The 25,591-nt window shown below is 44.8% G+C and overlaps 1 protein-coding gene across 1 annotated transcript in view; it reads right to left on the bottom strand.

The window, feature by feature from the left end:
• Nucleotides 1-5,092: 5,092 nt before the first annotated feature.
• The window catches only part of TPC3 (two pore segment channel 3), a 41,179-nt gene continuing 20,680 nt past the window's right edge, over nucleotides 5,093-25,591 (bottom strand). The window contains 10 exon segments of the mRNA NM_001197145.1: nucleotides 5,093-5,889; nucleotides 6,681-6,805; nucleotides 7,044-7,157; nucleotides 9,724-9,814; nucleotides 9,962-10,181; nucleotides 12,346-12,415; nucleotides 12,997-13,084; nucleotides 13,901-13,965; nucleotides 15,269-15,454; nucleotides 16,827-16,971. Of these exon segments, the coding sequence (NP_001184074.1) occupies nucleotides 5,744-5,889; nucleotides 6,681-6,805; nucleotides 7,044-7,157; nucleotides 9,724-9,814; nucleotides 9,962-10,181; nucleotides 12,346-12,415; nucleotides 12,997-13,084; nucleotides 13,901-13,965; nucleotides 15,269-15,454; nucleotides 16,827-16,971 (1,250 nt within the window). The 3' untranslated portion in view covers nucleotides 5,093-5,743.

Here is a 25,591-nt window from a genome sequence, read left to right as displayed (position 1 = left end):
GGACTTCAAGTTCTTATGGATAAAATTTGCCTGTTCTTTTTTTCTTTTTTAAGATTTATTTATTTATATGAGAGATAAAGCAGGGGGTGGGGTGCAAAGGGAGAGAGAAAGAATCCTTAAGCAGACTCTCAACTGAGCAGGGAGCCAGCCCCATATAGGACTCAATCCCAGGACCCTGAGATCATGACCTGAGCTGAGATCAACAGTCAGACACTTAACCGACTGAGCCACCCAGGTGCCCCAAAATTTGCCTGTTCTTTGTTGTAGCATCCTTCAGTGCTGTCCCTGGGAAATATTACAGGTGTAAATCTTAAGCTTCTTTATTTTTTAAAAGTACCATTCAAAGGAATATCTTCCACTTCGAAAACAGTTTTATAAGCTGTATAAATCATTAAGTACCTCTAAGATAATAGCAGCCAACTTAGCATCAGTTGACTTTTAAAGCTGGAAGAATCCTATTCCCTGAACTGAACTTCATTTCTCCATCCCTCCCTCCTTTCCTTAGCATTATGATGAAAAGAAATTGGAGGTAACACCCAACTCAAGAGCACAGAGTGAACTGCTTCCTCCTCCTTCCCTCACTCCCAGCTACCCGGTGCCCATGACTATTTTTTTGATCTTTCCAAAAATGATTCTTGCATATTTCTGTATATTTTTCATACAACTAGCATAATTAACAGTTTTTAAAATTTAACGTACATATTTACATATAAGATGGTCTCATTTCCGTTAATGACTGTAATATTTCATTATATGATGTATCTGTAAGTTCCTAGAAACTGCTGGGTTAAACTGCTGAGCCCATTTAAAATGTTAGGTGAGCGGGATCCCTGGGTGGCACAGCGGTTTAGCGCCTGCCTTTGGCCCCGGGGCACGATCCTGGAGACCCGGGATCGAATCCCACGTCGGGCTCCCGGTGCATGGAGACTGCTTCTCCCTCTGCCTGTGTTACTGCCTCTCTCTCTCTCTCTGTGTGTGTGACTATAATAAATAAATAAATAAATATTTAAAAAAAATAAAATGTTAGGTGAGCATCTGCAAAAAACCTCCCATAGGGGCTGTGCCAGCATATATCAGTCTGTTCCCCACACATCCACTAATAGGATGGATCAGGCTCTTGGCACTTGCTGCTCTGACTTGAGAAAATGGCATCTCCTTACTGTCTTCGTTTCCATTCTCTTCTGAAATTAGGCCAAATTCAAGAGCTATGTGTGTTCTCCTTTTTCTGTGAACTCTTTATTCTTTACCTCCTTTTCATTTTCATTGTTCTTTTCCAGGTTAATTTGAAGGAGCCCTTTGTTTGTGAGGTACAAATATTTGTCCAGTTTGTCATCTGCCTCCTAACTCAAGATCTCTGTGTCCATAAATGTTTTAAATTTTTGTTTTATACACGGATTTTGTAAAGTTTTAAATGGCCTTTTTTGGCTTTTGTGTCTCAAAATGCTATTCTCAATTGAGAAATAAAGTTCCTCTTATTTTTTCTATTTTTTGATACTAGTACTGATTTAAATACTCAGAACTAAACTTTTGGTTGCTTAAGTCAGTCAAATCTAATTTTCTTCTGTTTTCTCTAGCTGATAGTTTGAATATATGAAGCCTGTTGATTTCTATTAAAAAAAAAAACAAAACTTTTCAGATGATTCTTTTGAAGTTTCCCAGTAGGTAATCTTCACGGTGAAAATCATGTGTACGTCTTTCCCAATTTTTCACTGGTGACTTTTCAATTGCTGAAAATAGCATTTTTTACTTGCTGGCTGTTGCCTAGGACCATGAGAAGAGGGCTGTGCAGTAGTGGCACTGGGCCTCCCTGCCTCCTGCTTTAGTGGAGGCTATTCTCACGTGTATCCGGTATGCTCATGAGGCTGGCCTGAAGGAGACATTTTTAATCGTGTTGAAGAAGTACCCATCCATTTCTTCTTACAAATGTGAATTATGACACTTTCACAGTTTTCTTGCCCATGTTTCCATCTGCATTGGTCCATCTGTAAGCCATTCCCGTATGTGAATGTACCATAGTTTATTTAACCAATCATCTATTTAGAGACAACTGGTTTCACAGTTTTATTGCTACAAAAAAGTGAGTGCATGTGCAAATGTGCCTGCAGGATAAATTAATAGGATGGGATTCTAAAATATGTTTTATTTTGAACATAAAGAATATAATCTGCATAACTGATTACACACATACTCAATTTGGAAGGAAGCTGAAAATGACCCAGGGATAGATAGACCTCATCAGAAAAACTAACATTAAATTGACTCTTAGAGTGTCAAAATAAGTACTGATAAAGCCAAGATTGTGGGGGTTTGGGGTTTTTTTCCCCTTTTGACAATGACTGTTTTGAGAGGAAAGGAAGACAAAGGAAGATAAGGGTGCTGTTTATTTAACTAAGAGTGAAATGTGCCCATCCATGAAAGGCAGCTGTGGGTGCCAAGCTTAGGCGGGGAGGACACTTGGTGTCTGGCCCCTGTTGACATGTCCTTTGTTCCCATCAGCCTGTTTGCTATTGCTGGATCTTCAATTTCCATCACACTCCAAATATCCTCCATGTTATTCACACCAACAACCTTAGTCTGACCACGGTGTCGTCCCAGCACTGCTGTGGCCCATCTGGTGTCTGCTCTATGCCAAGGGCTTTACTTAAATAAACCTCACACACTCATTTCCTAGCAACAGCCTTGTCTCCAGGGAGAAAGGCTCCATCTGAACAAAGTGAGTTACTTTAAGCACTTCAGCCAAATAGTCTTTTGTGTGTGTGTCCATTACCTGGTACAAACTATAGCAATCATCTGTATTTAATTATCCATGAGCTGTCTGCATTGCACACACACACAAATATGTTTATCTGCACAAGGAAAAAGCTCTATCTACAGGACCACTGGAACGGATGCGTGAGAAGTCAGCACTCGGAGGGAGGAAATGCGGCTCACTCCAGTAAGGACACTGAAGTTTCCCTGAGGATAGAGGTGGGTCTTACCCATCCGTGTTTCCTGCAAAGCTGAGCAGGGGTGCAGGTCCTGCTAAGTGCTCAGACATTGTCGAGACTCAGTGTAGTTTCAGATTTAATATCTATCTTCGGTTAAGGCATTGCCTATTCATTCTTGGCCCCCGCTCCACATTCTAAGCTCTAGCTAAGAACCAATCTGGTCACTTAGGAGATTCAGAGATTCCTCTTATCAGTGCCTTTTCCCTCTGGATCACATCTGTGGTTGAAGGCAATGATTCTAAAATTATTTTTCCTCAGGCTAAGGAACTACAAGCATAACTCCTGCCTATCAGAAGAGGTGGCCCCTAATTAGCTGGGCACTTGGCACAGTCTATAAGCACACCTGCAAGCTACTATCCTCCACACCTTTCTCTGCCATTGATCCTAGGAGTCCTCCATTTCCCTCCTCCCTTGAGTCAATCCATCTCTCTTGGTTCCATTCTGGAATGTTTCAGACAAACCCATTTCTGGACTGATTAGGTTATAAGCAGACTAGGGTGCTGTAAGAGAGAACCGCCCGCTCCCACAGTAGCTTGGAGAAGACAAGTGATTTCAGTCTCCTGTTACAGTCAGGGGACAGGGGATGCCGTGCCGGCACTGACTCTGCCACCCTCCACAGGCGGCTTCCAGGATGTTCTGATTGTTGCCATTCTCAGTCAGGAAGTGGAGAAGAGGGAGAGACTGCTCCCAAGGGCAGGACCAGTGAGGTGCAGACTCCTGCTGGGCTCCCAGCTTCGGAAGGGGCTGACACAATCATGTGGCCCCGTCCCCCTGCCGGGGAGACAGGAATCACATGCCTGATTCCTGCTGGGAGACCATGTGCTAAAATGCAGGGGTAAAGAAAGACCTGCAGAAAGGGGCGGGCTGCCCCAACTCCTGTCGTTCCCCTTTCTCTTAGACTGTTGGTGGTGAAGGGGGTGGTTGGGGCCCCCTGGTGGCCACGGGGGCTGCTGCCAGGCAGTGGTCATGGGATCCAGTCTCTCCAAGCCAGTGGCTCACACACGAAGTAAATTGCATGACCAACCAGGTTTACTCTGTAATGTTTAATGTCCGACAGGTGGAATGACATACAGGCCCATGAATAAGTAAAGTTTTCGATAAACCACGAAGCACTGATGATATGGAATCCTTGGCAGCACTTTGCGTGTGTGTGTGTGTGTATACACCAATGTACACATATGTATCTCAAGATGAAAAGTATTGCTAAGTGAAAAAAGGTTCTTGAACAATATGTATAAAAATGTCATGCATGACATCCCATTTAGGATAAAAAATGCAATTAGAGTTGACCCTTGAACATGAGTTTGAACTCATAAGCAGGTCCACTTATATTTTTTATAACAGTATTATAATAAACGTATTTTCTTTTCCTTATGGTTTCCTTAACGTTTTCTTTAGCTTACTTGATTGTAAGAATATAATATATAAACACGTTACATGTAAACTATGTGTTAACCAGCTGTTTATGTTACTGGTTTTTTGGTCAATAGTAGGCTGTTAGTAAAGTTTGGGGGGGGTGGTCAAAAGTTCTGTGCAGATCTGTGACTCCTCTGGGGTCAGCAACCCTACTCCCTCCACCCCGTGTCGGTCGAGGGTACATCATATATTCATATGCATGACAGACATGACTGTAAATGGATCGGTGTGTTTCCAGGACAAACAACAAACTCAGCATCACCATTGGGAAGGGGGCCTCAGCGGGGAGATGGCCCTCCCAAGCTAGCTTCAGTTGTCACCCTGACAGAACACATGACTCAGGCCTCACTGAGCTCAGAGACTTCGGGTCATGGACCCGTGCCTTAGAGTGGGGCCCGTGACAAGGTACAGAAGAATGAGGAGTGATACCCTGACATCTTGCTTAAAATCTAATTGCAAGGTACAATAGTCAGATTCACAGAGATGGAAGGTAGAGTGGTGGCTGCCAGGCCTGGGGAAGCCTGGGGGGAGAGGGACTAGGGAGTCACCACTGACTGCTCACAGTTGCATCTGGGATGACAAAAGTTCTGGAGAGCTGTCACACAATATGAATATACATAAAACTACTGAACTATATGCTTAGAATTGGTTATGATGGGGACTTTTTGAGTATTTACCACAATTAAAAATCGTGTTAATAAAATGATTTTAATTTCTGAGAAGGAGCATGTGGCTGCATTGGGAGATTTCCAGCTGGGGAAAGTGACCTCGGAGAGTGACCTACTCAAAATCTTCCTATAATTGTAATTTAATTAAAGAAGCTTTGAGAGCCTTCCTCTGAAAAAGAAGCAATTGTGACAGAATTTTATTTTCACATTCATGTTTTTCTTCATTTTTGAATAAACCCTGCATCTCAGAGCTGCTATACTAGATATATTCCTTTACTATATTTAAATATTCAAAAGTCATTCACATAACACGTAGCACAGGATTTAACAGAATAGCAAAATATCATATAAAAATAAATGAAAAGCTTTAATATATGCACTGAAAGGACCTCACACACATACGTACAGGCGTACGATAAGTGCTCCTCATGATCTCTTCATAGATCTTCTCGTCCTTACTGCTCTGAACAGACCTCAGAACCACCCCCGACAGGCCACACAGAGGCAGCCTCTGCACACCTTTCAGCTGACCTCGCAGGGCAGGTGGGGCTGAAGCCCAGGCTGGTCAGGCCACAGAGACAACTCAGTGGGGAAAGCCATCTCTAGACAGCATATGCAAGAGGTGATGCTAGCTTGGCTTGGTTTCCAGGTGTGGACCCTTCCAGTCCAGAATCATGCACTGTTTCCAAAACTGGGATTCTTGGGATATATGTCACTGGGTGACAAGTTCAGAATCTCATCCAAGGAAGGGCCTTCATCCTCTGGAGTGATTTCGGACTCGAACATCTGCTGCAGCAGGGCGTCCACGGTCCTGTACTCTAGGAGGAAGGAGAAAGGCATGTGGAACTCAAATGTGTTGGGGTCAGAGGGGAGCATCCAGCCCAGGCAGGGCAAGGCTTTCTGGAAGGATGGCCACTGAGTCAAAGACAATGCTCTCAGCACGGCTACCCAGATAGTCTTTGAAAGAAAGGATGAAAAAGTCAGGAAATAATCACTCATCTCTGCTGGTGCAGATACCACTGAGCTCTGGGGCCAAGCAAGGCTCAAGAAAATTAAAAAAAAAAAAAAGGTCTTCCCTGGAGGATTGAGAAGGGTGACACCTGGGAAGGGTGTCCTGCTCATGCCACTGTCCCTGCAATCTATGCCATGCTCCTCATCCTGAGTTTACTGTAGGCACCCTGGCCAAAGCCCAAAGTGACAGTCAGGTTGCTCTGGGTTATTCAGCCAACTACTGGTTCATTGAGAATAAAGTAGTTAAACACATAGTTGTTAGGGGCTCCTGTGCCCTAGGCACATAGTGAAGCCCTGGAGACACCACAGAAGGCAAGAAGACATGGCCCAGCACACATGGAGTCTACAAGGAAGACAAATGATGACCAAACTGTCACTTAATGACAAATGGCATCCACCCAGCATGGCAGGTCACAGTGGGAAGGAAGGGAGATTGATAAAGAGAGAAATCAGGCATAAGGGCTGCAGAAACCATGAAAGGAGGGCTTGTCTTTATCCTGAAGCTACTGAAGGTCAGATTTGCATTCTGGAAACATCTCACTGGCTGCAGTAAGGAGAGCATGGATTAGAAGAAGTTTTGCACTGGGTTAAAACTTACTTTTAGATGCAATTCTGAAGTACAATCCTTTCAAGGCCTTCCTTTTGTTGTCTCCATCATCCCCACTGAAGCCACTGTCTTTGGCATCCATGTTATCAATGAGCTTCCCATCCTGCATTTCTTCTCTTCAAGGAAGAAGAGACATGAACAGGGTCAAGTCCCTCACTGAGTCCCTCACATGTCCTCCCAGCCATAGCCCCGGGTCACTGTCCAGCCACATCCAGGGCTCTCCTCTGCCCAGTAAGGGTCCCTGAGAACTGGCACATAGGACCATGCTGGATGCCATGAGGCCCTGAGTGAGTAGACGTGGCCAGCCTGCTTCCCAAAGCCTGTAAGTAATATCGAGGGGAACACACTACTCACTCTTGAACTCCCACTCCAAGCTCTTGAATCTTCTTCTCGATAGCAGTTTCGACTTCACTTTTTTCTAAGGAGTATGCCACAAAAAATGCCTCCAAGATGAACGCTATGAAAATACTGAGAAAGAGTGAGAGGTAGAGGGTGCAGGCTGTGGTCTAGGCAACAAGGAATCCCAGTTCCAAAGAGTGTCTGAGCCTGAACAGGAAGGCAGCCTATTGCTGCAAAGACAATGCAACGCAGAAGAGAGAAACGACGGTGTCTCTCAAGGACTGGACACAACTTTCATTCATTTGGGGAAAAAACATTTTTCTTTTACAACCTATTTAACCAGTGAATATTAAAAAGAAAACATAGCTTATAGCGGCACCTGGGTGGCTCAGTGGTTGCGCGTCTGCCTTTGGTTCAGGTCGTGATCCTGGGATCTGGGATCGAGTCCCGCATCGGGCTTCCCGCAGGGAGCCTGCTTCTCCCTCTGCCTGTGTCTCTGCCTCTCTTTCATGAATAAACAAAATAAAATCTTAAAAAAAAAAAAAGGGGGATCCCTGGGTGGCGCAGCGGTTTGGCGCCTGCCTTTGGCCCAGGGCGTGATCCTGGAGACCCGGGATCGAATCCCACGTCGGGCTCCCGGTGCATGGAGCCTGCTTCTTCCTCTGCCTGTGTCTCTGCCTGTCTCTCTCACTGTGTGCCTATCATAAATAAATAAAAAAAAAATAAAAATAAAAAAAAAACAAAGAAAATCTAGCTTATTTCTGGGATGGACAGGGGCTTAAGCCCAACAATTGTCGGTAGACAGTTCTCCCTGAATATCTCAAGGTGCAGCCTGGGTTGTCTGAGCAAAGGCATTGAGGCTGATTTAGGAAGGTTCATCCATGAGACATTCCAGTAAGCTGGAAAGCTCCAAGATGCCTCCCCCCAGAGCCAGTCCTGGATAGTAAAGATAAAAAGTTCTTGCCCTCCCTGGGGATCTGCTTACATTCCAGGTAAAACTAAAATCCCTCTTTTTCTCTCTCTCTGCAGAAGGGAGGACAGGCAGGTCCCCAGCAACCCTATAATAAGTTCACATTCCTCCTTGTGGGGTTCCCTCCTCCTCCTTCTCCAGTGGGGACGAAGGTTCAGGGAGCTGACACGGTGTGTTGCTCTGTGGCCGCTTCCGCCACAACTAATAAACTTTGTCTCTGACCCAGGGGGCCGTGGCTTCTGTCGGTGTATATACGGTGTGTATACGGGGCATGTGCTTGCAGACGAAGCTGCTGGCTTGCAAGCAGGCAAGAACCTCAGACCCTCCGCCGTTTCTGACCTACGGGGATGATGGAGCCCAGGGCTCCCACCATGGCACACGCTTTGAGAGGAGAGGAGCCCTGCCTCTGCTGGTCCCAGCACTCCGGCAACCTCTGTGAGAGCCACCCGGAGAGGCGTTTCTCTCGTGTTCCCACTACGTATTCTACTCAGGCTGTGTAAGGACAAGCAAGCCTGATCAGAGCTACCTGTGGGGTTTTCCCCTCTCCTCCCTTGGCCAGTTTTTTTTTTTTTTTTTTTTTTTTAAGATTTGATTGATTGGGATCCCTGGGTGGCTCAGCGGTTTGGCACCATCTTCAGCCCAGGGCATGATCCTGGAGACCCGGGATCGAGTCCCGCGTTGGGCTCCCTGCATGGAGCCTGCTTCTCCCTCTGCTTGTGTCTCTGCCTCTCTCTCTCTCTCTCTCTCTCTCTCTCTCTCTGTACCTCTCATGAATAAATAAATAAAATATTTTTAAAAAGATTTGATTGATTTATGAAAGAGAGAGAGTGAGCGAGAGGGAGCATAAGCAAGGGAAGTGGCAGACAGAAGGAGAGGCAGAAACAGGATCCCCACCGAAGAGGGAGCCTGATGTAGGGCTTGATGCCAGGACCCCAGGATCATGACCTGAGTGAAAGGCAGATACTTCACCAACAGAGCCACCCAGGTGCCCCTCGGCCAGTATTCTTGAGTCATTCTTGAGCCAAAGTCAGTAGGTGGTGGCTGGCCAAAGCAGGCCTGATTTAATAAGGAAGGCACTGGGTGCTGGACTGTCACCCCAAGAACTGCAGGCCCCAGGCTGTGAGAGGGGTATGACAACCAGAAAACCTCTCTAGAAGACAATTCTAGTGATCACGAGGACTCAGGTTCAGGTCCCATGGAGGAACCAAGGAGCTAGAATCAGAGACTCTTAAGCTGGAACAGAAGCCCTCTAGAGTAATGGGATGTCACAGCAGCTTTCAGTGACTGAGTTCTCTCCTGGAAGAGGGACCAGGACAGACCTAGAACCAATGAAAGGACTGTACCAGTGCCTTCTACCTGTGCAAGGACAGGGAGGTACCAGAGATGGACAACTAGGGAACAGCCTCTGAGGCTCTAAGAAGCTAGTAGATGCATGGATTTAAGCAGAGGGTGAACCGTATTCACAGGGATGCTCTAAAGGGATTTGGTCTGGGTGAGGAAGGGGAGGGAGACTGGCCAGGACCCTGGGGTCCTTCTGACCCAAACAACTTATAAAACTATGAGATATGCATGAGCTATAGATGTGCACGGCACCGGCAGACAGCGATGAACACAAATAGGAATGCAAGTGACACTCTTCCCTTGCGGTGCCTCCGCATGGTGCACATGGTGGCCAGAACAAAGGATGAAGATGTGGAATCGCCAACGGGGCTGGAGTAAACTCACTTAACAATGAGAATGACGACCACAATGTGGAAGCTGATGAAGTACAGCTTTGCCGCCTGGTGAGTCACCAGGGCGAAGCCACCTGCAAGGAGTGCAAAGCTAAGGAATCAAAGCTTCAGGGAACTGGGCAGGTGACCGGGATGCTCCTGGAAGTTCCTTTCGGTGCCCTTCCCCCCCCCCCCCCCCAGCCCAGGGAGCAGGCAGGCCCTGGGAGTCCGTCCCCTCGCAGAAAGGATATCGTGCCACTGGTTCACCACCGTGAGCTCCATCAGCACGATGAACGAGGAGGCGAGGTCATTGAAGTTGTTCTTGCAATAGTGGTCTCGGGCGAATGCGGAGCCGGTCAAGGCTGGGTTCCCACACACCTGAGCTTCGGGAGTGGTGAAATTCGGGTCGAAGAACCAGACTTTGCCTTGGAATGCTTCCATCCCAATGATAGCAAAGACGTAGTAGACCACCTGGGAGGGGCAGCACAGGTCAGCAGGGGCGCATCGAGCTGCAGCCATGCAGGGCAAGGAGCCAGCAGGAGGGGCAGAAGGATCGCGGACACGGACATGGGTGGACCCGGCAGGAAGGGCCACACTGTGATTCCGGAGTGGCTGCCCGCCCCAGCCGAGTCTCAAGCATGTCAGAGTGGAGAAGGGTGGACCAATCGGCTCGTCTCTGCTGGAGAAACCCGAGCTGTCCACGGAGGAGACACAGGACCCAGCCAGCTGGACCACAGCACCGCCTCTCCAGTGGGCTTCTACAGCCCAAAACAAAGCTGCTGGGCAAGTTAGTGGGTTAAATCCTCAAGAAACAACAGCTGGGGGATGCCTGGGTGGCTCAGTGATTGAGCATCTGCCTTCAGCTTGGGTTGTGATCCCAGGGTCCTGGGATCGAGTCCTACATTGGGCTCCCCACAAAGAGCCTGCTTCTTCCTCTGCCTGTGTCTCTGCATCTCTCTGTGCCTCTCATGAATAAATAAATAAATAATCTAAAAAACCAAAACAACAGTTGGCCCGCTAGGAAAAAAATAATAAGGCTGTATCTTAATCCCATTTTTTATAAGATGAATTTCAAAGGTACCATAGGGTCCAATGTAAAAAAAATAAATTGAGTAGAAGTCCCCACTAAGCATGACTATAAAAGATAAAAGATTATACAATAATCTATAAAATAAAAGATTAGCAAAGACGACTATATAATTAATTTAAATGATTATACAGCTCCCAAAATAGACAACAAAAATCCTTTAGGTGCAGGAAAAAAAAAAAAAAAAAACAACTCAAAAACAAGTGACAGAGAAGGAAAAGTAATTATGCTAGAAACAACTTACCGACAGCCTATTTCCTGAATTGGCAAAACACTCCTGCAAACCATATTTTTAAATTAACAGAATGGACCAAGGATATGAACACACTGTCTACCGAAAAAATAAGCGCTAAGTCGCCAAAAGAACATGGAGAAGACACTCAGGCCTGTGAAACAGGACAGAAGTGCATGTCAGAGCCACACAGCACCATTCTGTCCCATCGGACTGGAAGACGTGCAATGGCTCATAAGCCCCAGCTGTGAGGGGTGCAGAGGCACAGGCTGTGACATGCTGTCGTCTGGGCTACACAGGAAGCATGACTCTGGACGGTGCCACCGGCCGACCAAAGTTTGAACACATTTACCTTTTGACCCAGCCTTGCTGCCTGGGAATGCATCCAGTTGGAACAGAGGCACTAAGATGCAGGTGCAAGGACCTCACTACATCAGCTGTGGTGGCAAGAAAGTGACACCCCCTAGTGGTCTGTCAGTAGAGGGACTAGTTGGATGTGTTCCAGAGTCTTCCCTCAGTGGGACACTTTTAATCATAGCAGAGCCTACACGATGCATGTGTCCTCAAAGTCGTGCAGCATTTCGTGTGGATTATTCTATCTGACTGAACAATAAACTAGATACAGACACACAATTATGGGACATACTTGTGTACATGGAGACATTGAGAAAGAGGAACAGGAAAACTTTAATAATGGTTGTCTCCAGGAAAGACACATATGGGGAATGGAAATGGGTGACCTAGAGTCTGCCCTTTGTTCTTCTGTATTAATAGAATTTCTTACCATGAGAACAGGAAAGCAAAGTGAGTACCCTGTGGCAGAGTGACCTTCATTCACAGTGTGGAACTTCTCCTAAGCAGGAGGCGTCAGCCCCCATGCATCCCTGGGTGGCTGTTCTCACCACTAGGGGATGTGAGGAGCAGGTGGGCTTTAGCCACAAGCAGAACAAAGAAGGATCTGAGGTTGGGGGGTAGGGGAGGGACAGGCAGCCATGAGCTGGAAGGAGCCTGCACCCCTGAGAAGCATCTGCTAGTCATGCTGACCTACCCAGGCTGTGGGTGACAAAGAAATCATGGCCGAGTTAACCCACTGCAGTTCTGGTGTCTCTCACAGTAGCTGGTGTACCTTAGCTGGTATATGTCCAGTGTTTCCAGACACTGGATATTTCTAAAAAGGATTACACGAAATCAGTGAGTCTCATTTACTTAATCTCCCTTTCTTTTCCTTGCTTAAAATAAGGCTTACGGAGAGCTGCCAAGAACGAACATCATACTGCTTATTTCACATAGAACAGCCACAAGAACAAGCCACTTACCAAGACAAGTCCACCAAACGTCAGTATCGTGGGGCCAATGTTAATTAAGGTGGTCACGATAAGCCGGAATCTAGGATAAAACAAAGTTTCTAGCACAAGGCGGCAACAGGGGAAGCCAGAAAGTAAAGCTGACACCACGCTAGCAGGTTTCATTTAATATCTCTTCCCCCCGGTACTGGATCTGTTTAGAAACTGTCAGGAATTTGCCTTTTTAGCTGTGCACCACTGGGGGAATTATTTAACCTCCCGGAGCTTTGTTGTAATCACCTGTAAACAAAGGCTACGAAAAGCCCCCCCTCCAAGGTTGTTGGAAGAATTTCACAAGACAATGGTTGGCATACTCAGGTTAGCATTAGCTGCCTCCACAGCCACTGTTATGCAGCCACTGTAGAGCCTGCATGGTTGAGGGAAGGGGCCACAGGGATGAAAATGATCGATAGAACCCCTGCCCTCAGGAAGCTGACGTTTGAGTGCTCTTTGCCATCTTCGAAGGCTCCTCTGCCTGCCCTGACATGCTGAGAGGGGGCTGGGTCCTCCATACAAGTTCCATTCCAGGCTCATAATGGGGGGTGTTTATCATTCTGAGGCAGGAGCGATTTCCAGCAGGGCCCAGTGTTGGAACCACTCGGGTGCACATGACTCCCTCTTTACCTCTGAATACTGACAATGATCCTTAGGAGCCGGAGTATCCTCAATATCAAGACAATATCCAGTATCTGCTGACTGTTGTAATTTCCTGCTGGGATAAAAACCACAGTCGTTTAACATTCCATTTTGTGAGTGCCTCTGGCTTGTCCCATGTATTCAATGAGGTCTGAGACTCTGTGGGTTCAGGGGAGAGACACGGCTTCACTTCCAGAGCAGGACAGTGGCTCTGAGCTGTGAGGAAGCAAGTGCTACCTTGAATCACTCACTCGCCTAGCAAAGCCAAGCCACTCCAGGCATTCCCTCCTCACCTGAGAGCTAGAGAATCATGAGAGCAGGTGTAGGCTTCAGGCCATATCTAAGAAATGACTGTGCATCAGGTTCTACAGAACACATTTCTTCAAGCCCTTCCTTTCCCAATACTCCTTTGAGAGAGTTGTGTTATGAAGCTGCACCATCTCTAAATAACACCTTCTGCTGTCTACAAAAGGAGTGTGCATGGTGGGGTGGGATGTGCGGGTGCAGCCAGAGGAGGAGTAGACACAAGAGGGCAGAGGGCAAGGAACTATGCAGAATTCCAGCTCCAGCTGGACCCTGGGTAGGGGGCCGAGATGGGCTGAGGGTCAGAGGCATGGAGGTTAAGCCATGAGACTGAGGGCAGGTCTGGAGAGGAGGTGACCAGGGCAGGATCTGGTGTGATGGATGCATACAAATATAATCTCTAACATACAGCTAAACACTAAGCTACCATCTCTCTCCAGAACATGAAACACTTCTATTAATTCCCTTGGGAACCCCCTGCCCCATCTCCAATGTCTTCCTTACTGCCACCCAGTGGAAGTTCCACAAAGACTATGGATGGAATGCATGATCCCAGGAGGTGGTGAGGCCGAGGGTCCATGGTACTGACCTGACTGAATGGTGGCGTTGGCCACAGTGGCCACCAGGGCCGCGATGATGATCAGCGTATCAAACCTAATGGTGCAGAAGGAAAGTTGGTGAAAGATCAAGGGAAAAGCCTGAAAGTTCAGGATGCCACTGATCCCAAGAAAACTTTGAATCCAGTATCTTAGGCAAAGCAATGATCCAGCCAAGAAACTGATTTCCATAACTTTTGAACAACGGAGACAAAGCAAGAAATACTACATTTGGGGGATCCCTGGGTGGCGCAGCGGTTTGGCGCCTGCCTTTGGCCCAGGGCGCGATCCTGGAGACCCGGGATCGAATCCCGCGTCGAGCTCCCGGGGCATGGAGCCTGCTTCTCCCTCTGCCTGTGTCTCTGCCTCTCTCTCTCTCTCTCTCTCTCTGTGACTATCATAAATAAATAAAAATTAAAAAAAATACAATCTTAAAAAAAAAAAAAGAAATACTACATTTGACTGATCCAGTGATCACTCACTACTGGCTCTAATGAACCACCCAAGGGTATGTGTAGCAATCAGCCAATTCTTATCACTTTGTCTTCCAAAATAGCTATATGCTCGCAAGAATATTTTGGCACATTTTCAGAATACACAGTATAATCTTTCTAGGTATTAATTTTAATAAGTGCATGGTAACTTTGTAACTAAAGGGGAAATCCATCATATTGTTACTCTTCTGCCTAACAATAATACCAAAGGACAATGGTGCCAAAGCACTGGACAAGACTAGCTAGTTCTCCTTTGGCCACATGCGCATGCTAGTGAGTTTCCTGGCACCAAAAGCAGTGATCGCAGAGATCCAACCCTGCCAAGCTGTGCGCTACTTAAGACAGGCATGTGTGTGTGTGCCTTGTATCTTTGTGTCCTGCCATTTCTAACACGCAGTGACATTTGAGATGGTCTGCAGCACATGGGTGATGGTTCAAGACCAGGAGGTACACAGTCTGTAGAAGAAAGAGGCCACAGGTGACACATCTCATGTAGGAAAGAGCTTGTTAACAATCTCGTTGTCCAGGCCTACGTGCCAAGTTCTCTGATAAAAAGACTAGGGAGTGGGCCAAGGGAGCTATGGAAGGAACTTCTTGGATATGATGTTCAATATCCTTTCCAAAACCAGGATGCTGTGATCTGTGATTCTAATTTTAGCTAGAGTCAGTTGAAACTGACATCATAAATAACAGCTTTGTCTGAACCAGATGTTCCTACACTCTCAAGATTTCATTATCAGATGCCCCAAAACTAGGCAGCTAGAGCTTGAAGAAACTATAACAATATTCCCCAAATGGACAGAGACCCCCCCCCCTTTGCCCATGGACTCTAAGCCCCCCTCCACTCCCCAGAACACACATGCTCACCAGTTCCAGAACTGCTTCCTGCCAAAATAGGCTCTGGGCTCATATGTGTACAGTTTCAGGAGAATTTCAATAATATATAGAGAAAGAAAAAGCCATTCTGCGTTAGAGATGAAGGGTTTTTTCTCATCCAGAGCAATGAATATGGCATTTACTAGAATGATGACATCATAAACCCAGACAAAAATCCTGCCATGAGGGAAAAAAGAAGAGATTCTGTCATCACACATTTCAGTGAAAGGAGCATGGTCAGAACCTTCTAGCAGCTACTGTGTTCCCGACAATGTCATGGTTCTGAGATGCCTCTCAATCCCATCCCAACATGGGCACACACACATGAGCACACTCTGACTCAAGTACGTAAAGGTTCCAGCACGACCAGGGTCCTGAAATCTACCTGCCTCCCCCTGACACTGGGGCAGTCCTTCTGGCCAAGGAGAAAATGAAGACCTGGTGATCAAGGACGGGGGGAATAGAGGTGTGGTTTTTCCAGGTGCCCCTCTGGGGGCACAGTCCCTGACTCAGATGAAAGCTTAGGCAGAACTGGGGCAAGTAGAAGGTTTAGGGCCTAGCATGGGATCATGACACCTCTCCCGCTTATCCCTGGAAAATTAACATCCTTAACTAAGAAAGCTGCTGAAAACCTCATTACCCCTAATGCACACAAGCCTTTCAGGGGACTGACATGTCCATCATCCTCACCAAGTCTGAAGTGGGCTCGGCCCCAACTTTCCAATGAAAGAGCAGGCTGCTCTGCTCAGGTAGCTGTCTCCCATGCTGCAGAGAACCCCGGGTGAACCCTGGGCACGGCACTGGGAAGACAGGAGGGGCTCCCACCCTACTGTTCTCTGTGAAGCTGTAGACCTAAGACCCTGGATGCCACATGTGGACACACAAACCTCCAGCACATGAAACACATCAGTAATTCAAGGCTGGGATTAATGGGAAGAAGCTTCTACATAAAGAGCTTTGATAAATATCAAATATCACAGGCTGAGCCACTTTCCAGGACTTCTCAACCATTCTCTTCCATGAAACATTAAATTCAAGGACAGCAAAAGGATGAGCCACTAATGATAGGGATACTCCAGGCCACGCATATGAAACCTAAGATCTGCAACTAGAATGAAAGATTCTTTCTGGAGTCCACTTATTTGAGAATAAGAGAATTAATTGGCCTTCTTAACAATCATTCCAATAATTCAAATGCATGAGTTCTTACTATGCACTTTACAAAGTCAGAGCACCATATCTGAAATTAACTTCCTAATGATTTGGGTGGGGCTGGAACCTTCTGATTTCAGAGAGCGGTCAGCTTCTCTGTTCAGAGAGCACATCCAGTTTGTGGCCCTTGAGCATCTTAGGAAATAGGGCAGAAGGAAGCATAATCAAGAAGCCTGTCCTTTTGGTTAAGGTCAAACATAGCACGTCCAGAACAAAAAGCAGCAAGCAAGGGGCTGATTTATAGCTTCAGTAATGAAATATATTAAGTCCAAACAGCATTTGCAAACTCCTCTCTTTTTAAAGCAACTTGAGAAAAAACAGGCCCTATCTCACTTGCCTGTGCCGAACCATTCTCTGGACCAACAGGCTTGCGGACGACTGGTATACCCGAGGCATCCAGTCTTCCAGTGGGTGTCTCTTGATGTTGATGGCAACTACCTGAATATTGAGGAGGTCAGCCAAGCGTAGAAAGTTCATTTTGTCTGCAATGAAAAAAAAAAAAAGATCCCAAATGCACGGCCACTGCGACACTAAGGTTCAAAGAGTGACACTAAGTTGGCAGACTCTTGTTTCTGCATTTCCTAGGTGAAGATCTGAAGCTTCAAAAGGTGAAGGCCCAAGGCCAAGGAGCCATCAAGTGGCACAGCCACCTGTCCTCACTCAGATCTGCAGCCAACCCAAGGCAGCCAACACTAGCATGTGATTTTGGTAGTTCACAGATGCTGCTACCTCACCCCCTGCCTTCTACCCACCTACCTCTTCACATGGGCCATCCCTACTTTCAGTGTCTGCCTGACTTACCTTTCCAGCCTCCACTCCACCTCTCTTGCCTCTCCACCAAGCCTCCAAAGTAGCTGTAATCCACCTCCTTCCCCTTCCCTCAAGTTCCTATCCTCTTCTCTGCCCACCCTCCCTCCCTGCCCCTCCTCAGAGATTCACTCAAATCCACAGCTTCCACAACAAGTTGGCCCAAGAGCCAGGCCAAAGTTCACCGGACTCTTTCTGACCAGCCTGGCCCCATGTGGCTACAGAGCCAGTATTCCCCAGATCTGCCAAATGTCCAGGGTCACTACCCTGCACACCTCTCTCCAACCAGACAGGCTGGATGCTGACTATGACTTAACTAGGTTGGTTTTCAACCCCATTTGTGTATGAACTTTCTGCTCCATACAATGTAAAGAATTTCATCCCAACAGATGAAATCAGGATATGTAAAGGATGTTACTGCTTCCTACAAAGTTCTTCTTACAATTTCTTTCCAAGTTTTCTTTGAAAACTAAGTTGACGCTTAGAAACGAAGTTGATGTTTGGAAAACTTTAAAAAAGCTGTTGAAAGAAATCACCAGTGCAGATTGGGTCTAGCTGAGACAACAGGCAAAGGTTGGGGTGGGCATTTTTTTATCCTAGAAGTCCTCTCATTCAGAGGGCCTGGCAGATATCCATAGCTCCATTCCAGTTTTCAGGAGCAAACAGTGAATGATGGCTCTACAGTTAGCACAGCGTGGATTGTGCAGGAAAGATGACGCAGAACTGCCATCAACAGATGTCCAGGCAAAGAACAAGCTTCAGCCCTGACAGAAGCGTGGCTTCATCTGAGTGATGAGCCTGAATCAAATACAGCCTTGAGTGATGTCACACATTCATGTTGCTATTTTCCTCAACAGTTGTATGGTGCTAAGAACACAAAAGAACATGAATCCATAAAATTAGATGAAAAAACACACATAGGGGCAGCCCAGGTGGCTCAGTGGTTTAGCGCTGCCTTCAGCCCAGGGTGTGATCCTGGAGACCTGGGATGGAGTCCCACATCGGGCCCCCTGCATGGAGCCTGCTTCTCGCTCTGCCTGTGTCTCTGCCTCTCTCTCTCTCTGTGTGTCTCTCATGAGTAAATAAATTAAAACACACACACACACACACACACATAGATATCTTAGGATATCCAAGTTCCTGAGTCTTCAGAGTTAGAAAGAAAATATACATACATGTCTTAATAGCCAAAGGCATGGAACACCTACTCAGGCGGAAGTGCAAACTTGGAGAATTAGGTGACAGGATAACTTGGATCCAAGGGCCTGGGCTGCATGAACCCCACCATCACCGGTTAGGGAGACAATGACATGACAAGCATGAGTAGGATTTGGGTGACCTACTGACAGGAACCCAGCTAAAACATCATACGTTAAGCAACCTAAACCAAAAGGGAATCTATTAGTCTCACTGGGTTCACATCTTTTCATCCAGAAGATTCAGTAGAACAACAACAACAAAAAAGAGAATCAAAACAATAGTAATTTTGTGTTAAGAAGGAACTTATATTCATCGGACATTCTTATGTTGAAGATCAGAAGTCAGCTAACTTTTTCTGTAAAGGGCCAGATAATAAATATATTAGGCTTTGTAGGTCAAATGATCTCAATTTTAACTACTCAGTTCTGCTGCTATAGCATGAAAGCAGCCATAAATAATACACAAATGAATGAGCATGGATGTGTTTCAATAAAACTTTATTTACAAAACAGGTGGGGGGCCATATTTAGCCTATGGACCATAATCTGCCAACTATTGCTGTAGATACATTACTTCTGCCATATTCTCTTTAATTCTATTCAGTCCTTTTCTTCCCATATTGGTAAGTTTGTGCTTTACAGTTTAATACTGGATTAAGTTTTAACATTTTGGGTACTAACAGAATTCCAGTGTTTAGCCCTGAAAACCACAAATGCTCATAACTGCTGAACAAATGGAAAAGAGAAAATATTCACAGAAGTATTGCTATCCTCTGCTCGTACAGAGTGGAGACCACCATGAAGCATGTAATTCTGTTCAACTTTCTGTTATTAACACTGTCTTTGGAAGTGTTAGTTGAACAAAGGCGTCTTTTGGACATCTAGACTTAGAAATTACTGCCATATCCTATCAAATATACCCTATGGTTCCTAAAAGCTGACAAATCTTACTGGCTGTCTCATGTAAAGATGTGGTTGCATTGGCAACAATATTTCAATCAACCATGCTATTTGGCAAAAAGTAAAATACTGGGGAGTCTACTGAGCCATAAGCTCACTGGTGCCTTCTTCTTGTCATATCTCTGAAAGTTCTCAGAATGAAGGGCTGATGACCTAGACTCCCTGCTGACTCCCAATCATGAGCCACCAAATAGAGATCGAGGTCCCAGGGGTGTGTCTCGGGAGTGCCTGTCTACCTCCTTCACCTGCTCAGAAGGTCATGAGCTACTTCTGCTGAATGTCTGTAGAGCCACTAGAGAGTAAGAGAATTACATTCAGGTGTAGCTTAGTTTTGTCAGTGTGGTGTCATCTGAAGCCTGGACAAGAAGGTCACATTTACATGAATGGGTAAGTCTGCAGCAGATGAATTACAACTACTGCAGTTCTGTCCTCCTGAAGCAAATGCTCAAGTCTGAGATTTATAAATTTACTTATTTAAAGATTTTATTTACTTATTCATGAGAGACACAGAGAGAGAGGCAGAGACATAGGCAGAGGGAGAAGCGGGCTCCCTACTGGGAGCCCGATGTGGGACTCCATCCCAGGACCCCGGGGAACATGACCTGAACCAAGGCAGAAGCTCAACTACTGAGCATCCAGGCACCCTCAAGTCTGAGATTTAGATAATGTAAATATCAAAGATTAGTTATGTGGAAGGGTGGGGGCAGGTAAACCTTAGATAGAACAAAGTTCTAGAGGAGGACAACAATCTTGGCCAGAACCAGCAAAACAGGTGTTATGTGCTGACAGGTGTCCCCTCAAAATTAATATGTTGAAGTATTAACTGCAAGGACCTCCGAGTGTGACTGTGTTTGGAAAGGGGCCTCTTCTAAAGAGGTAGTTAAAATGAGGTCACTGGATGGGACCTTATCCAATATGACTGGTGTCTTCACAAGAGGAGGCAATTAGGACACAGACACACACAGAGGGAAGACCATGTGAAGATGCAGGGGGGCAATCATTTACAAGCCAAAGGAGAGAGGCCTACTCTGCTGACACCTTGATCTTGGACTTCTAGCATCCAGAACCATGAGAAAATAAATTTCTGTTTTTAAGCCACCCAGTGTGTGGTACTTTGTCATGGCTGCCCTGGAAAACCAACACAACCAGGAAATTTCTCGACTCATTGTTAATTTGATTATGTTAAAGCAAACACTTCTTTCCTAAAGTTCTGAATGGAGACTTAAAGACTCTCACAAAATTAAGAAATCAATAAAAAATTCTTTATACTTTAAATGTGCTATGTCCACCCCTTATAAAAAATCATAAACCAAACTGACAAACAAAACACCCACTAGAGTGAAGAAAAGGGGAATTTCAAGTTCAATGATCACCTTTTTTGCTTCTTTTAACAAAATCCTTGACAAACTCTTAGCTTGCACAAACATATTAAAAATTCTAAAGAAATAAAGTATAATACGAACAGGTTTTTAAATGATTTTCCCCTTGACATGTCTTCCAGATAAAACCCTGAATTAACAAATTGGTTTATAAAGTCTGACCTCAAATATAAAATATATACAACAAACTATTAATTTAAACAGTATTCCTATAATTTCTTAAGAAAATCAGATAGAAACCAGGAAATTCTAGCTTTATTTAATGTTCTTAATGTCTCTAGTTAAAAAAACTATTTATAAAGATGTATAAATTAACAATAGGCCAACAATTAATTGCTGCAGAAAGGCCACTGGGAGAGAAAAATAATGTTCATTAATTTTATTGGTAAAAAGACACATTTTAAAGATCTGGTTTAAAAAGTTGAAATCTAAAGACTTGTGATGAAGATTAAAATGTTACAAAATTAATTCATTAAACAAATTAAAATAATTTAAAATTTTAAACCAAATTGATTTAATGCTCCCTGTAAAGAAAAACTAGTACATTGTTCTATAATTTAGGGTTTAAAATGTGGCTTCATGTCTTTTTCCTGATTTTTCCAATGTAAATACAAACTATAAATATGGTATTTTAGTTCATGTATAATTTTTTTTCTCCAAAGAGGTTAAAATGGCTGGAACTACTCACACCCTTCACCTTTATAGGTCAATTGGTGTCATGATCTCAACTAACATTTAAGCATCCATAAACCTAAACATCAGCTAGAACCATGTGGCATGATTTAAACTGTTGTGGTTTAAAAAGTTAGATCTTCATCAATCATCTTGTGTAAATCTTACAAAATATTATAAATCACAAGGCCCTGTAGAGTTGCCCACTTCAACCGTGTGGTAACAGCAAGCAGAATTTTCTTCTCTGACAAATCCTTAGTGTCAGCAATATGGTTTTTAAAACGTATTTCCTAAAATTACTAATTGAGTTGGGGGCATTGCATGAATGAATGTTGAGATAAATAGTCAACAACCTGGGTTTACCTAAGACTTTCAAAGAAGTTAAAATGTCATGTCCCTATGTATGAATAGCTTTGTTCTCCAGGGCACTCAAATTAAAATATTATGCAACAATTGTCTTACATTATGCTATAAAAACTAAAGTTTTCAAGCTTTTTTTTTTTTTAAGTTTTCAAGCTTTAATCACACTGGCATTTAAGCATATTCATTGGTATGACTATCTGTGTATGTGTCTACAATAACGTATATTAAAGTTAATAGATGAAATTCAGAACAGGTTCATCATGCTCTTCATGTGAGGCACAGAAGGCTGGTCCTTGCCATCTCTGTCTTCTGCTCAGGGATCTGGATTTGCAGCCCTTGCCCACAGAGATTCTCTTATTTCTCACAAGTCTGCAACACTTATACTGACTTTCATTATCTCTTGGATGACTGTGGACCACTGTAAAGACACGAAGCTTCTCACTTTTGGAGGAGATATAATGTCAGCTGGTCCACACATTTCCCTTGCTATGATTGTTCTTGGCCAGCATGAAAACATTCTATAGCACAGCGGGTTTGAGCCATGCCTCATTGTCAGGTTCCTCTGCTCCCTTTTGTCACTGACCAGCCTCCTTCGGTAACACTTACGGATCTCACCCTGTACAAGATCACAACCCACATTCAGAAAAGAACCTCTACAGACGGGCAGGTGGTGGTGGTGGTGTCTGGTATCCAGATCGTCATTGGCACTCTCCAGGAAGTTGTGGGGTAGCATCAAAAAGCTCCTCCTTCAAAAAAAAAAAAAAAAAAAAAGCTCCTCCTTCCTCTTGCTCATGTAATTCATGGAGTGATACATCCAAACAAGTAGGGGTGCCAGGAGAACTTGGATGTGTTTGGTATGCTCCATATTTATCCTATGCAACCGAACAGTTTGTTTAAGAGCTACCCTACTTACAGCCCAGAACATGGAAGAAGCTGACAAGACATAAAAAAGCTGTTCATCCTCCCACTTGAGAGATGACTATCAAAAGTTAGATGGACCCCATCAACCAAAAAACATTCGTATGAGTATGTCCTGGAGATCATGTGTATCTTTTCTAGATGAGCCGGAGATACCCAAGTATATGGGCCTTCTCATGCATGTCAAAGACTCCTAAAAGTTCCCATCTCTAGGTTTAGAACATCTGACCTTTTTCTACTAATCTAGGAATTAACTTTACAGAAGGAACTGCAAAGAAAGCTCATAAAGCCCTAAAGATTCACCGACACCTTCAGAGTCCCAATTGTCTAGAAGCAACAGAGGTACTAAAAAATCACCAAAGGGGAATTCTCAAAAACAGAGGGGCTGAAGTTTGGGAACACCTGGACTAGAGTGACCAGCCACAGTACCCTGGTTCTTGAAGTGGGACATCCAAGGAGACTCGAGTACCAACCCTCTCCTCTAAGTACTAGAGCAGTGGTCTTCAAATAGTGGTCCCTGGTTCTGTTCTTGTGTTCCCCACCCTTTGTGGGATAAGTGCTGAATATAAAAACTTGTCAAACAATTGCCAGGATCATGTTCACTGATTCTAATAATGAAAAGATGGGACTTGGATTTTACACTTTTTAATTTCATTTTTCTGAGTATTTAATTTTTGCTGTATTTTACCAAAGGGACAGTCTATGACAGGTGAGAAATTAAGAAGCTTCACTACACACAACTCAGGAAGCACCACGTTCAGGGGTTGCCCAGGGCACCAGCTGCCCTTCCCCACCACCGGCAGAACCCTAGCCTTGACATGCTCAATGGCATAGGCAACCACCACCAGTCCTTAACAGGGGTCATCAGCCTGGCTCCCGACCAGACACTCAGAGCCATTATGTTGAGCGGGGTGGCTGAGGAGACACGTTCAGGGCTCAATGGAAGGTGCTTGTCAAATCCTGCTAATTCAAGAGGGCAAAGGTGGTCTTCTATCCCAGATCCCAAATTCACACTGGAAGATGTGAGCACCACCCACTGAGCAGTGCCTTACTGTACATTTCTCTTTGTTCTTTTTTTTTACATAAGTTCCAGAGACCCGCTGTCATCTCTTTCTCCCACGTGCATGGAGTCCTCATTAGGCCTATGGCTCTGCAGGACTAGTTTGAGAGTCCTTGTCTCAGGTAAATTTACATCCTGTGGAACCTACCACTCCCATTGAATTTAGATGTTCCCATCTAAATTCTTCTGGAAACGGATGAAGCAAGGGTATGCTACAATTTGGGATGTATTTTAGTCACTTCACATCTTTCCATATTGACATACCATCTTTACAGTCATTCTTTTTTTTTTTTTTTTTTATTGGTGTTCAATTTACTAACATACAGAATAACACCCAGTGCCCGTCACCCATTCACTCCCACCCCCCGCCCTCCTCCCCTTCTACCACCCCTAGTTCGTTTCCCAGAGTTAGCAGTCTTTACGTTCTGTCTCCCTTTCTGATATTTCCCACACATTTCTTCTCCCTTCCCTTATTTTCCCTTTCACTATTATTTATATTCCCCAAACGAATGAGAACATATAATGTTTGTCCTTCTCCGACTGACTTACTTCACTCAGCATAATACCCTCCAGTTCCATCCACGTTGAAGCAAATGGTGGGTATTTGTCATTTCTAATAGCTGAGTAATATTCCATTGTATACATAAACCACATCTTCTTTATCCATTCATCTTTCGTTGGACACCGAGGCTCCTTCCACAGTTTGGCTATAGTGGCCATTGCTGCTAGAAACATCGGGGTGCAGGTGTCCCGGCGTTTCATTGCATTTGTATCTTTGGGGTAAATCCCCAACAGTGCAATTGCTGGGTCGTAGGGCAGGTATATTTTTAACTGTTTGAGGAACCTCCACACAGTTTTCCAGAGTGGCTGCACCAGTTCACATTCCCACCAACAGTGTAGGAGGGTTCCCTTTTCTCCGCATCCTCTCCAACATTTGTTGTTTCCTGCCTTGTTAATTTTCCCCATTCTCACTGGTGTGAGGTGGTATCTCATTGTAGTTTTGATTTGTATTTCCCTGATGGCAAGTGATGCAGAGCATTTTCTCATATGCATGTTGGCCATGTCTATGTCTTCCTCTGTGAGATTTCTCTTCATGTCTTTTGCCCATTTCATGATTGGATTGTTTGTTTCTTTGGTGTTGAGTTTAATAAGTTCTTTATAGATCTTGGAAACTAGCCCTTTATCTGATATGTCATTTGCAAATATCTTCTCCCATTCTGTAGGTTGTCTTTGAGTTTTGTTGACTGTATCCTTTGCTGTGCAAAAGCTTCTTATCTTGATGAAGTCCCAATAGTTCATTTTTGCTTTTGTTTCTTTTGCCTTTGTGGATGTATCTTGCAAGAAGTTACTATGGCCGAGTTCAAAAAGGGTGTTGCCTGTGTTCTTCTCTAGGATTTTGATGGATTTACAGTCATTCTTAATGTCACCAAGATTTCCCATTATGTGACTATCAGAATCTCGGGCGGTTTAACACAAAGCACAGGTCTGGGAATCAGACAGCCTCGACCACTTTGCAGCTGCGTGGCCTTGGGCAAACCACTTAACCTCTTCCAGTCTCAGTTTCCATATTGATAAATGAGGATGACAAAAATCCCACCTCAGTGATCACATATACACCATGTGCTGAAAACACTTATGGCAATGGCTCACACATGCTAAACATGCCACAGATATGAAGTGCCATTCATAATAGCTACCCACCACTAATACCTGAATTTCAGGTTACTTTCAACTTTTTGCTTTC

This window comes from Canis lupus, chromosome 17 (assembly GCF_011100685.1).
Source record: "Canis lupus familiaris isolate Mischka breed German Shepherd chromosome 17, alternate assembly UU_Cfam_GSD_1.0, whole genome shotgun sequence".
NCBI classification, from domain to species: Eukaryota; Metazoa; Chordata; class Mammalia; order Carnivora; family Canidae; genus Canis; species Canis lupus.
The sequence above is the reverse complement of the archived record's forward strand: the minus strand, read 5'-3'. Positions and strand labels throughout refer to the sequence as shown.